The sequence below is a fragment of the Pelobates fuscus genome, chromosome 3 (assembly GCF_036172605.1).
Source record: "Pelobates fuscus isolate aPelFus1 chromosome 3, aPelFus1.pri, whole genome shotgun sequence".
NCBI lineage: Eukaryota > Metazoa > Chordata > Amphibia > Anura > Pelobatidae > Pelobates > Pelobates fuscus.
The window spans coordinates 252,712,293-252,725,962 of NC_086319.1; the positions used below are offsets into that span (position 1 = coordinate 252,712,293).

Genomic DNA, 13,670 nt, shown 5'->3' on the forward strand with positions numbered 1-13,670 from the left:
AATAAATTGTGCAGAAAGCCCAAACCACCATTTATAATATGCAGTCTGGTTTCTTATTTAGCATGGATTTACAACATAGAACAAGACTGACGCTGTCTTTAAACAGGATTGAAATGTAATAATGGATATGCAGCCATTGCTAGAAATCCCAATTCAAAGAGAAACAGATGTAATCCGCCTGTCTACATGTACAATATTTTACAGTCAATTTAATCTCAAGAAAAGGAATTCTGGTTTGTAATTAACTTGGCAACATGTTGCATCAGGCTATATAGAGCAGTAAAAACTAATTGGTGTTTCTGAATGGCTTGTTTGCCAACTTTCCTTAGCAGCAAAATTCTGAATTCAAACAAATAAAGACTCGTGGGGATGCAATTAAAGAAAAACACAGCTTTTTATAACCCTATTTTTGGCACATAAATATTCATTTTGGAAGTTATACATTTTGAATGAGCACTTCACTTGATTGTGTCCATTGTATTTATAATTCAAAAGGAAAAGTTCTTGGCAATGTACATGCATGAATCAATAAATAGAAATCAGGGCAAGCATTAGTTTATAAAAACATAAGTAATTCCCCACCCCCTCCCCCCATGAAATATACTTAAGTTCTGAATCTTTGGTAACTAGATCATTTATATATCCATGCAAATAAAAGTGAGCTTATACAAAAAACAAAACATATTTTAAGATATTCAGCTTTGCTTTTGTGTGTAAATGGTAGAGGTGCGGGGGGGGGGGGGGGCGGAGGAGGAGGAGGAGGAATGAAGCGTAAAATAGAGAATTCCTTTTTATTACAATTATTATTTTTAGAGGTACACTATTGGCATCCAGACTACTTAATCTTTTTGAAATGTTATTGGTGCAGTGCCCCTGTCTCCTTTAAACCTGCAATTGTAATTATTGCAGTTATTAAGAAACTGTATTGCAAGATTAATTCCAGGTAAAATCTTTTATAAATAAATAACTCCACATATAGTGGCTGTCTACCAAACCGCCACTAGAGACGCTTTTGGTCCGCTAACTGATGCTGGACCTCCTCACGCTCTGCATGAGGACATCTAGTGTCCGGTAAAACCCCATAGGGAAGCATTGATTCAGAGGGTGCTACAGTTCTAGGATAACAACTTTGTATTCCAAGCACTTTACCTTTAATAATGCATTTAAAGGGTACCTATCATGCCAGGTACAACTTATGCTCTTTTTAAAGAAAACCTTTCTATTCCCAACTCTATAGTGCCCTGTTAGCTGTTCAGGTTCTGGCACCACCCAGAGGAGTAAAAGTTATTTTCTCTGACCTCTTCTCCCTTGCAGCGCTGGGCTCCCTGGAGAAACTCCACATCCTTGATCCTCAAGATCAATGATCTCCGACAATCCAATGCTTCCCCCATAGGAAAGCATTTGGTAGGCTTGTATGCATGCATGGAAAAATGCTGTGCTGCTCCAATATAAATAGCAGACTTTTACTCTTTAATCTGTCATCTGAATGACAGCCAGTAGAGCTGTATAAACCCTGCAATAAAAACATTGCTTTTCTGCAGAATGACAACATTTTCAGCTACAGGGTTAAAATGGGGAGGAGATGAAGTGGTCTGGGTGACTATAGTGTCCCTTTAAGTTTTATCTGTGCATTGTGCTAGCATATGTATATATTGTAATAAATTTAAAAATAGATCTTTCACCTGTCAGTAAATTCTTTGGCATAGACTCTATGCCAGGGGTAGGCAACCTACGGCACTAGTGCCATGCACGGCACTCAAGACTGCTAGAGCCAAACAGGCTCTGGCCTATAAGGAGTCCCAGTGAAACTTCAGATATTTGCTAATACGAAAAAGTGGTGAAGGACAATCCTCAATTTATGCATTGCAGCACTTAGATAAAGTGATCTCATATCACTTCCTCCCAGCACTTGTGAATGGGAATCCACACTGTAGTAGAGCAGCCTGCAGCTGCTGTTACTGCTCCTGTCCTTGACCTGTACCTGGCCAGCCTGGTCCCCACTGGAACCCAGGGAAGCCACCCACACTGCTAGATATACATGGAAATGCAGAATAACCCTCCCCTCATACACATAATACGAACAGCCCACACGCAAACATACACACAATCCGCACAAACATAACCCGCTAACAATCCACATACATGCAGCCTCTCACATGCAATACCCCAAACAGCCCCACATATACACACCCTACCAAACACACAATGTGACATATCCATCCACACACAATTCCACAAGCAGCCCTCATACACAGCCCACATTCATATGTATCATACACGATACCACAAACTACTAATGAACATATACAATATATTAGCTCATATACGCACAAATACAATGATACAAAGCAATTACAGTAAAAATAACACAAGCAGAAAACGGCAGCATACACACCTCAATTTAAAAAAAAATAGGACCGGCATGCTACAGGACATCACATTCCTATATCGGCACAGTGCTACTAAAAGGTTGCCTACCACTGCTCTTTGCTGAATAATTGTTTGATAAGGGAGAGCAGAAAAGAACTCCTACAAGTGGCCTACTATTCTCCACACTTGGCAACCACAGTAACTTCATAGAAGACTCTGTTAGTGATGACTAGGGATTATAGGAACGAAGTGAGGTCACATCGTTGGATGGCATGCCAGTGTGTTGATGTCACAGTGCTTAAGCATCCCTAAGCAGAGCAAATTGAAAAAGAGGCCAGGCAGGGCACAGGGGGAGCTGAGGTGGGTATTACAGAAGTGAACACTCACCTCTGTGAGAACATAGCGGCGCTAGATTGAAGGGTATAGTTCAGAGTTATTCACAAAAGCGTGAATTTCTAATTTTAGGTTACAGTAGCTGGAATGGAAAAAAATTATCTAATCCTTCTACATTTTCATTTTGGTCTAAGCGTTCTAATTCATGTTGAATAACTGTTTTCTTATCAGCCAGTCCTTAATATATTGGGATATATCCGTGTAAATATTAAGTGGCTAGGATCTTATGTACGAGACGCAGCAGTAGGCAACCTTCGGCACTCCAGATGTTTTGGACTACATCGCTTATAATACTTTTACAGCCATAATGGCAAAACATCTGGAGTGTGAAGGTCACCTACCCCTGTACTACGGTGTTGGGGTTTGGATACCTCTTCTGGTTACATCTGGCTATGTGCATCTACTTGTGCAAGCGAGTAGGTATTGACCGATTATCGGTGTGGCCAATTGTCTGTATTTTCAACAATATCAGTATCGGCCAATAAAGATGCCGATAATGCAGACCAGGACCGCCATCAGGGTCCTGGAAGAGCCCTGCAACACTCTTACTTACCTTCCCAGCAGCTCCCTTCAGCTCCCCTGTCTAACTCTCGCGAGTTCCCGGGCCGTCAGTGTTGCCACGGGTTACCATGGCAACGCTCTCCGCAGCACACAGGCCGAAAGATTTAGACAGGATAGCTGCTGGAAAGTTAAGTAAGAGTGTTGCTGGGCCCCCCAGGGAATTCCATATTCCCCCTCCCTGGCCAGGTAAGAAGGAGGGAGGGGGGACTACAAATATAAAAAAAAATATACATATTTACATTTTACACACATCACACACACACACACACACACACTCTCTGCATTCATTATATACACACTGCATCCACTACACACACACACACACACACACACACACACACACACACACACACACACACACATATTCTTGAAAACATAAATTCTGACTCGTGTGTATATTTTGTGCATGTACCTTAATAAAAAAATAAATAATAAACCTGTTCTGTTAACAGTAGATTTGTGTAGAAATAGTTTATTTAAAAAAAAATTGGTAAATGTATGTATCGGTATCTGCTCTAAAAAAATGAATATCGATCGATCCCTACTAGCGAGGTATGTTTGTGTATTTTTGTCCTTGTGTTTATTAAAGGATACTCTGAGCCAGGGCTCCACTTGCCCACTTGAGTAGGGATTCAGTACTGGTGTCATAGACCCTTCAGGCTTGCAGTGACAAATAATTTTTCTGCCTGTCTAGTTGCATAGGACTTGAAATGATGAACCCTGCTCTAAGCACCAAAATTGATTTAGCTTAAAGGACCACTCTAGTGCCAGGAAAACATACTCGTTTTCCTGGCACTAGAGTGCCCTGAGGGTGCCCCCACCCTTAGGGACCCACTCCCGCCGGGCTCTGGAAAGGGGAAAGTCTTTAAAACTTACCTTTTTTCCAGCGGTGGGCGGAGAGCTCTCCTCCTCTGATCCTCCTCTTCTCCTCCCCGTCGGCTGAATGCGCATGCGCGGCACGAGCTGCGCGCGCATTCAGCCGGTCACATAGGAAAGCATTCATAATGCTTTCCTATGGACGCTTGCGTGCTCTCACTGTGATTTTCACAGTGAGAATCACGCAAGCGCCTCTAGCGGCTGTCAATGAGACAGCCACTAGAGGAAATAGGGGAAGGCTTAACCCATTCACAAACATAGCAGTTTCTCTGAAACTGCTATGTTTATGAAAAAATGGGTTAATCCTAGAAGGACCTGGCACCCAGACCACTTCATTAAGCGGAAGTGGTCTGGGTGCCTAGAGTGGTCCTTTAATGCAATGGTTTTGGTGTGGGTGTCTCAACCATGGGACTAGTGGCGATTGAACTAGCTGAGTCATATACCTGGAATAAATAGTTGCATCTGGGAGACAGGAATTACCATGTCTGGTGGCAGCACTGCTGAGGATAAGGGAATAATGGGAGGGTGTTTCATTCAGGTATGTTAAACTGAAGAATTGGACAAGTAAGTGCCTTTTATAAGCTGTGGAATGATGAAAGAGAAGTGGCAGATTGGATGTGGAAAGAGAGCTTGTTCTAGTGGTATGCTGGAAAATGAGCAGAATATTGAAGGAACGTAAAGGTGTAGGGATTGGTTAGTTAAGGAGCGGAGAGGCTGGATCCTAAAGTAGTGGGAGAGGTTGAGAGGAGCAAGGTTATGGAAGAATTTAGAGACCACTGGCGAACCAGAAGCCAGTTGAACTTTTAAAGAAGGGTTCGGGCATGTTAAGGAGTATGCAGGCAACAGCATTTTGGATTTGTTAAATCAAAAGCCTGGTGAAGATGAAGTGGATAAGGAGTTTTGCAGAAGAAAATGTCTTGAGGAGTGAATTTTCTGAATGTTAAATTGGTGAAAACAGACAGAAGTAACAGAGGTGTTTTAGTGAAGAGTTTTGAGTAGTCAAAGATGACTCCAAAGTTGTGAGTTATGGATGATAGGGGGACAAGTGTAGACTGGGGATTGGTGGGAATGCTGCAGGGAAGAAAATCGCTTCACATTTTGCTTGGTTAATTTGAAGTAAATGTAATGACATCCATTGGGAAATGTTGGAGAAGAGATGCAGGAGCAAAAATCAGTGTTAGGGAATAGCTGTTTCTCTCTTTCATTTTCTTTATATTTATCATATATAATATAGAAAAGTTGTGTACAATGCATAATGCTTGGTTAACTCTTCACTATGTATTTTGTTAACAGTGCTCTGAAGATGATGTCAAGAAACATTTCTCTACATTTGGAACCGTGCTGGAAGTCAACATGCCTACCAAGCCAGGTATGATGATCTGTTTCAGTGATTTTGTCTCAAATCACTGAATTTAATATAATAAGTTTCATATACAAAGTATGACAGGTCCCTGAACCAGGGGAATAAATGATGTCTACCATTTCTTTTCTACAGATGGAAAGTTACGAGGGTTCGCATTTGTACAGTTTAAGAATATGCTAGAAGCCAGTAAGGCTTTGAAAGGCACAAACATGAAGAGCATTAAAGGTAGGTGTAATGCTTTGTGACAGATAGTTGTAGCTTAAATATATTATTTTTATTTTTTATTTTTTTTAATTGGTAATTTTTATTTTCCATAAAGTCAATGGGGTACAGAAAGAAGAAGGGGAGGATAATAGGTTGTTAGGTTGTACAACATGTTTCACCAATCACAACATGCCTCTAGAGTAAAGAAAACAAAAAATGAAAAATATTTGCTTTCAGTCCTATCCGCGTAACCGGGACTCCCAGTATACATTGAGAGTACCTAGTTTATAGCGTATAGTGCACTAAGGCCTCATGTATTTACTCCCCATATATAACACATTGTGTCCTGAGTTTGCCGAGCCTTACCAGACTCTGATTGGCCTATGCATAACATCTCATTCCTGGTAGAGGACATTGCAGCTTGGGTTTGGGCTTTTCAACTGGGAATGAACAATGGGGGGTATAGGAAGAGAAAAGGGAGGGGAGAGGGAAGGGGTGTTGGGAGTGTGTTTGTTACTTCAGTATAGCCCTAGGTCATAGTAAGTATTAATGCTCGGGTGTGTTCTAGAGTTGGGATACACACCACAGTAGGTTTGAATTCTAGGTGGGTTTATCATTCTGTGCGTGGAAGCGTCAATCACATCTGATGGGGGATTGAATCTCTTCCGGGTATAGGACTCTGTGGGCGTGGTATTGATGGTATATACCTTATTAGTGCCCTTGACATTCCCTTGTCGTAACCACTTTGTTGGTGTTGCGTTGCCTCGATAGCATTCCCCTTGTCCCAAAAATCAGCCCATGGTGCCCAGGCCGTCTGAAAGGACTTTCTTTGTGGGGCCGTTTTGGCCGTCAAGCCTTCATATATGTGGTAATGATGGATTGTAACTAACAATTGGGTTTTAGAAGGACATTCCTGTCTTTTCCAGTGTGTTGCTATAAGATTTCGTACTGCTAATGCCGTTATTGCTAATATGCATTTAACCGACTTTGGGGTCGAGTGCGGGTATGAAAGAAATAACCCTGTATGTACATCTAGCGGTGGTGTCGTGACGCCAATGGTCGGCAGGGTGGACTGTGCTTCTTCCCATAGGGGCCGTATGTGTTGGCAAGCCCACCAAATGTGGAACATTGTGCCCTTTTTTTCCCCACATCTCCAACAGAGCGGTGATATAGTCATATATGGTATGGAGCCTGTGGGGCGTTAAGTATCACCTGTAAACCAACTTCCTGTGGGCCTCTATGTGTGAGTAGCATTGTGTGAGACCCTTGAGGGCATTGGGGGACGCCAACACCACTTCATCAGTTATCAGCCCATCGCAGTCAGTGAGCCACTGGTCCACAAAGGGTGGAGAGTAGTGTGGTGCTGTTTTCAAAACTATCTGTCATATAATGTGTCTATTACCTTTGTGTCTCGGCTAGCATCCGTAGTGGTTTGTGCCACATGAGTGGGTATGATACTTTTAAGTTGCATGTAGGGGAATATTGAGGAGTTGGTTAGTTTAAAGTCACGCTGTAGGTCTGGGAAGGGCCTGACAAGGTTGTGTTGCATGACTTGGTCTAAGTGGTGAATGCCTAATTTGGCCCAAGAGTTCAGGGAGAGCCATGGCGAGATTGCTCGTAAGGCCGACAGTGGTGTCCGAGGGTGAAATTTGTAGGTGGCGTTTTGCCTGTGTCTTAGTACATCCCAGTGATGCAAGGTGAGCGATGTGGTTGGGAACAGGGTTCCGTCTTTGGGGGCGAAGTGTTTTGGGAGTCCATAGGGTATCTACTAGGGGTGTCGCGGCAGATTTTACTGTCTCCATATCCACCCACTGATATACACCCTTAGGGGTATGCAGTTTTACTGCAGCTTCTAAGTTGGCTGCCTTATAGTAGGTATATATATCCGGAAGGCCTACACCGCCCTCTATTGTGCGTTGTTGCAATAAGCGGTGGGATAACCTGGGTTTACGCGAGTCCCATATGTATGATGACAGAATTTGTTGGAGCTGCTTAAAGAGAGTGGGTGGAGCATGTATGTGGAGGAGGCGGAATATATATAGCAACTTTGGCAGAAGAACCATTTTAATGGTATTAATTCTGCCTAACCATGTCAATTTAACCGGTTTCCATCTAAGGCATTCCGCTTTACACAGGTGGATTAGTGGTTTAGAGTTATAATGGTACATATGTTCTACTGTAGGTGCTATTTTGACCCCTAGGTAGGTTATGTGGTCTTCCCAATCAAACTTGTAGTTCCGTGTAAGGTCCCGGATCAGAGTGTGCGGGAGTCCGATGGGCAGGGCCTGTGTCTTAGCTTGATTTAGTTTGTAATATGCCACCTTGCCATAGGCTTTTAATAGGTGCATTAGAGTTGGTAACGACGTGGTAACCTTGCTCAGCGTGATAAGAACGTTGTCAGCAAACATGGATAGTTTGTATTCGTTTGGGCCTATTTCTATGCCTTTGATGTCTGGGTGGTGTCTAATGATATGCGCTAACGGCTCCAATGATAGAACAAACAATAATGGTGACAGGGGGCACCCCTGTCTGGTACCGTTGGTGATGCTAAATGGTTTGGACAGGAAGCCTGCATTTGCTACCTGCGCGGTCGGGTTGTTATGTAGAGCCATGATTCCAGATATTATTGGTGGAGTGAAGCCAAACGCTTGGCGTACACGTTGCATATAGTCCCAATTAAGCCTGTCGAAGGCCTTCTCTGCGTCTAGCGCCAAGAGAAGGCCTTCTTTGCGACTAGTGTGAGCATGTGCGAGAATGTTTAGGATCTTTCGGGTGTTATCTGAACCTTGTCTCGTTTTAACGAATCCGGATTGGTCATTATGAGTTAGTGTTGGGAGGATGTCGGAAAGTCTGTTTGCTAAGAGCTTAGCGTAGAGCTTCACGTCTCCATTTAGCAAGGAGATCGGTCGAAAGTTGTGGCATTGTGTGGGGGATTTTCCTGGTTTTGGAAGGGTAGAGATGTGTGCTCTCAGCATCTCAGAGGGCAGTGATCCTCTCCCGAAGGATTGGTTGAATAGTGCGGGGATAGTATGTGTGTGAATGTATGTGTGTGAATGGTAGTACAAATTTGTGTAACCGTCTGGGCCTGGTGCCTTGTGTTTAGGCAGTTGTTTTACTGTTTTCTCTATTTCTGGTATGGTGAATGGTGCGGTGAGAGAGGCGATATCTTCAGGCGTCAGTGTAGGAAGGGTAGTCTGTGCTAGAAAGTCTTGGACGAGAAATGGGGGGGGGGTTGGAGATACTTCAGGATCTTCTTTAAGGTTATAGAGTGTGCTATATTAGGAGACAAATGCATCAACTATATCTTGTGGGTTTGTGAGTTTTTGGTTTGAGGAGGTGTTAATGTAGGCAATTCTTGAGGTAGCAGAGCGCGCCTTAAGCTGTGTTGCCAGCAGTGCGCCCGCTTTACCATGAGCGAAGAAGTTGTGTTTATAGCGTCTAAGCATAAAGGTTGTTTTTTTAAATTCTAGGTCTCTGAGTTTAGTTTGCAGTGATAGGAATCCGTGTTTTATATCATGTGAAGGGTTGGATTTGTTCTTGTGCGTGAGGTCAGTTATCTCAGAGATCAGTGCAGTGTATTATTTGAGCCGTTGTTTTTTAGCATAGCTGCCTGCCCTAATTAAAAGACCGCGCACAACAGCTTTGTGTGCTTGCCATGTAGTCGATATGTCAATGTCAGGGGTCGTGTTTGTGTGAAAGTAAGAGCTTTGATTTGGTCCACTACCGTTGGATCTAATAATAGGGAGTCGTTGAGTCTCCATGACCCCTTGCCTGCCGTGTGGAACTGTTCCGCCAGAGCTAGTGTTATTGGAGCATGATCAGACCAGGTAATCAGGCCAATCTGGGCTGCCAGAACTTTGGGCATTGTTGTGGCCGGCAGTAGAAATCTGTCAATTCTAGTGTAAGTGTTGTGGACTGGGGAGTGGAAGGTATAGTCTCGCTCTAAGGGTTGGAGGATTCTCCACGGGTCCAGTAAGTTATTCTGTAGAATCTGGTTACATAGTTGGGAGGTGGAGTTGTGTTGTTTGCGTGTAGATGCTTTGGTGAGTTTGTGGGCTGATGTGGAATCGAGAGAACAGTCTAAAAGGAAGTTAGTGTCTCCCCCTATGATGAGTTCTCCGAATGTGTGGATGTTGGATAGGGCAAATATGTTGTCCAGAAATTCAGTTTGATTCGTGTGGGGGCCATATATATTAAGCAGTGTATATGGTTCATTATTGATATAGCATTGGATCAGTAGGTATCTTCCATGTCTATCCCCAATTTTCTTAACCAGTGAGAACGCAACTGTTTTCCCTATTCGGATGGATACCCCTCTCTTTTTTTTTTCTTATAGCATGAGTGAAAATATATTATTTTTATTCGTTAGTTTACATATTCTAGTTCCTATTGGAATTGTGCAACTCTTGGCGAACAGGCACTTACGACCATACGTTTTATAAAAGTTATAGAATTGAGATATAAAAAAATATAGTGATGGGGATAACAATACAAAGGGTGAGAAAAGAGATTGAGGGGGTGAGGGTATAAGCATAAATCATACAGTAATTAAGGTTCATTATTATTACAATTCAACTAATACAACAAACTGTCTTTCTGCATTTAAATTGCCTTGTGAGCTTGAATGCAGTATTAATCACTTTTAATGCTCTACTTTAACTAGGTCGGACAGTTGCAGTGGACTGGGCAGTTGCAAAGGATAAGTACACTGCTACACAGGAAACAGCTACTCCAGGTACATGAATGTTTCCTCATGCTTTGCATAGTATTGATAATGGACGCTGAGATCAGACCATGAAGTTTAACCTGCCAGGAAATCCTTTCACTATCACTGTTTATCATGTACAATAGCATAATTATCTTCTACCATATATTTCTACCTGCATATCTCCTTGCAAAGTCCTTGAAGTGTGAAGCGAAGAAACTGGTTGTTATGGGAATGTTTCTCAAACATGCTTCCTCTGGAACATTTCTAGTGAACCTCTCCTGATGTGATAACATCTTATTATGCAGCTACTGATAGTAATATTTTTTCTTATGACAAGGGGATGTTGTATATTTTCAGCGCAGCTATAGAGTATGCGAATTGTAACCTCCAGCTATCCTCCCACACATGTGGACCAGATTGGAGACTCTTCTCAATCAGAATGATCCTCCCCTGTTACACTGACATGCTTCATTCAATGCTGATAGCAACATTGCAGTGACATCTGAACCATAACATCTCCCCCTCCCTTGATCTGTGTAGTGCTGGGCTATCCATCACCCACCTGTAATACTCTCTTCTTGGCTGACCATATACGTTTTGTGCAACTTTTGCATTTGGCGACAGCATGCTAATTGCAGACGACCGGGACATGCTTCAATTACTCCCTGTGACTATCACATAGTTGGCATTATCTCATTGTGAACAGCAGCAGCAAAGATATTCATATAGCCCCAACAGAGGGAAGTGAAAAAATGTATGCCAGTTTAAGAATGTATCTCCCATCATGTTGAATGCAAAAAGTTGCCCCTTCGTGGTTGCGCAAGTTAAAGCTATAGCTATGCCATTATGAAAGGGGAAAAAATGAAATTCCAAGATAGGATATCGCACATAAGAATCCACTCGTCCAGATCCCAGTAGTCATGGTCAAAACCATGAAGGGTGGATGTGTGATGCTACTATGGAGAATAGCCAGAAAAGGAATATATAGCAAATACGGTATAAATGTCCTTCTTTCCATTACACTATCGCTTAGGAATAACCCCAAAGCAAAATAAAACAAAAAGAACGCTGAACAGAGGAAGACAGGAGTGTCTGCAGTGATATTTATTAGACGGACGCTCCACACTCCTAAAATACTTTAGCATGCTGAAGTAATTTGTGTGGATCCTTTTTATTTATTAATTTGCTAACGTGCAGAATTGAATAGAAATTGGCACTTTAATAAATTAACCTTCTAACACTCCCCTAACTGTCAAACCAAAAACAGGTCCGGTTAGTTCCTGGCAGCTTAGCTCAGTGGAGCAGAAAATTGCAAAGAGCACCTGCCATGCAAAGATTCAGTTAGTTGCATTGGAAAGTTTGGGATGGGTTAGAAAGGGGTTGGGGGGGGGAAGGGGCCTTGCAATGGCTTTAGACAAAAGATCTGCAGCTTTGAAAGCTGTTTTAGAAATATCCACAATGAAGAAAAATGCATCATTAAATAAATACATGTTTTCATTGGGGCTATTGTTTATTTTAAAGCAACTTTTAACTCCACTTGTGTATTTTAAATTAGAAGGAAAAAAGGAAAGTGGCCAAAAAGATGTGACTGCTCAGAGTGACAGTGAGGTGGAGGAGGAGCAGAAAGACCAAGAGGACAATTCATCAGATGGGAAACAAGATGCTGACGATTCAGAGGTAGAACAGTCTGAGGAGGATGAAGAGGATAGTGAAGATGAGCCAGAAAAGCCAGAAACTAAAAGCCAGGAAAAGTAAGCATGAAATATATAGTTTTTGTTAACATCCAGAGAACGTCTTAGTAACTTTTCATTGTGTATGCTAATTTTATAGAATATTGGGATATAGTTTTTGTCAAGCATTTTCTTATATTGGCTTTCTGTATCAAACATTAAAGGGACACTATAGTCACCAGAACAGCTACAGCTTAATGCAGTTGTTCTGGTAAGTATAGTCATACCCTTTAGTCTTTTTGCTGTAAACATTGCTTTTTCAGAGAAAAGGCAGTGTTTACATTAAAGCCTAGGGACACCTCCAGTGGCCACTCCTCCAATGGCCACGAGAGGTGCTACCTGCATGGAGACACTGAACTTTTCTCATAGAGATGCTGATTGCCCAGACCGGTGTTTGGCCCCACCCATGCCCCTCCTCCTTGGTGATCTCAGCCAATCCAATGCTTTTCATATGGGAAAGCATTGGATTGGCTGTAATCATTTCTGATGTCGGCCATGGAGGGGGATCGGGGGCTAGCCAAATGCCTGCTTGGACAAATAAGGTAACATATTCTTAACATATAACGGGGGCAAGCCACCTAAATGGCAGTTTTAACACTATAGAGTGAGGGATACATGTTTGTGTTCCTGACCCTATAGTGTTCCTTTAAAGGAACACTATAGTCACTTAAACAACTTTAGCTTAATGAAGCAGTTTTACTGTATAGATAGATCTCAGGTTTCACTACTCAATTCACAGCCATTTAGGAGTTGAGTTAAATCACTTTGTTTCTGTTTATGCAGCCCTTGTCACACCTCCCCTAACTCTGATTTGACAGAGCCTGCATGAAAAAAAAAATTGGTTTCACTTTCAGTCAGATGTAATTTACCTTTAAACAATTGGATCTCTTGCTCTGTAAATTGAACTTTAATCACATACAGTAGGCTCTTGCAGGGTCCAGCAAGCTATGAACATAGCAGGGGATAAGAAAATCTAAATTAAACAGACCTTGCAATAAAGGAAGGATAAACTTTAGATGCCTCTTTACAGGTAGTATTTAGGAAGGCTGTGTAAGTCACATGTGACTAGGGCTATATAAACAAAGTAATGTAACTGCTAAATGGCAGAGAATTGCGCAGTGAGACTGCTGGGGCATGATTTATACATCAAAATCGCTTCATTAAGCTCAAGTTGTTTTGGTGACTATAGTGTCCCTTTAATTTCTTTGTATGTTGCGAAGTCAGTATAGTGCAAATGGTTACTGATAAAGTGTAAAAGTGTGTAATTGTACTAATGTGCTGCCTAGTAGACTGACTAAATTCCAAACAGTGCAACATACAAATAAAGTGTCAATTTTACAATTAATATAATCGTCATGAAGTGCAAGTTAATGAAAATATGGATGTAATTTACCTTACAAGATGTCACACACATATTTAGCAAACTCTCATAGGGAATTGAATATAAGAGATAAAATGTATATAG

General features: G+C 42.0%; 1 protein-coding gene and 1 long non-coding RNA gene across 2 annotated transcripts in view; one reads left to right on the forward strand and one right to left on the reverse strand.

Annotated features, from left to right (window-relative positions):
- LOC134602893 (uncharacterized) overlaps positions 1 to 13,670 on the reverse strand; it is a 249,144-nt gene that overhangs the window by 192,102 nt on the left and 43,372 nt on the right. The window lies entirely within an intron of this gene.
- Positions 1 to 13,670, forward strand: part of RBM28 (RNA binding motif protein 28) — a 78,349-nt gene that overhangs the window by 52,177 nt on the left and 12,502 nt on the right. Inside the window, exons 5-8 of the mRNA XM_063448340.1 lie at positions 5,494 to 5,569; positions 5,696 to 5,788; positions 10,431 to 10,502; positions 12,031 to 12,226. Coding sequence (XP_063304410.1) covers positions 5,494 to 5,569; positions 5,696 to 5,788; positions 10,431 to 10,502; positions 12,031 to 12,226 — 437 coding nt within the window. The remainder of the gene's footprint in view (positions 1 to 5,493; positions 5,570 to 5,695; positions 5,789 to 10,430; positions 10,503 to 12,030; positions 12,227 to 13,670) is intronic.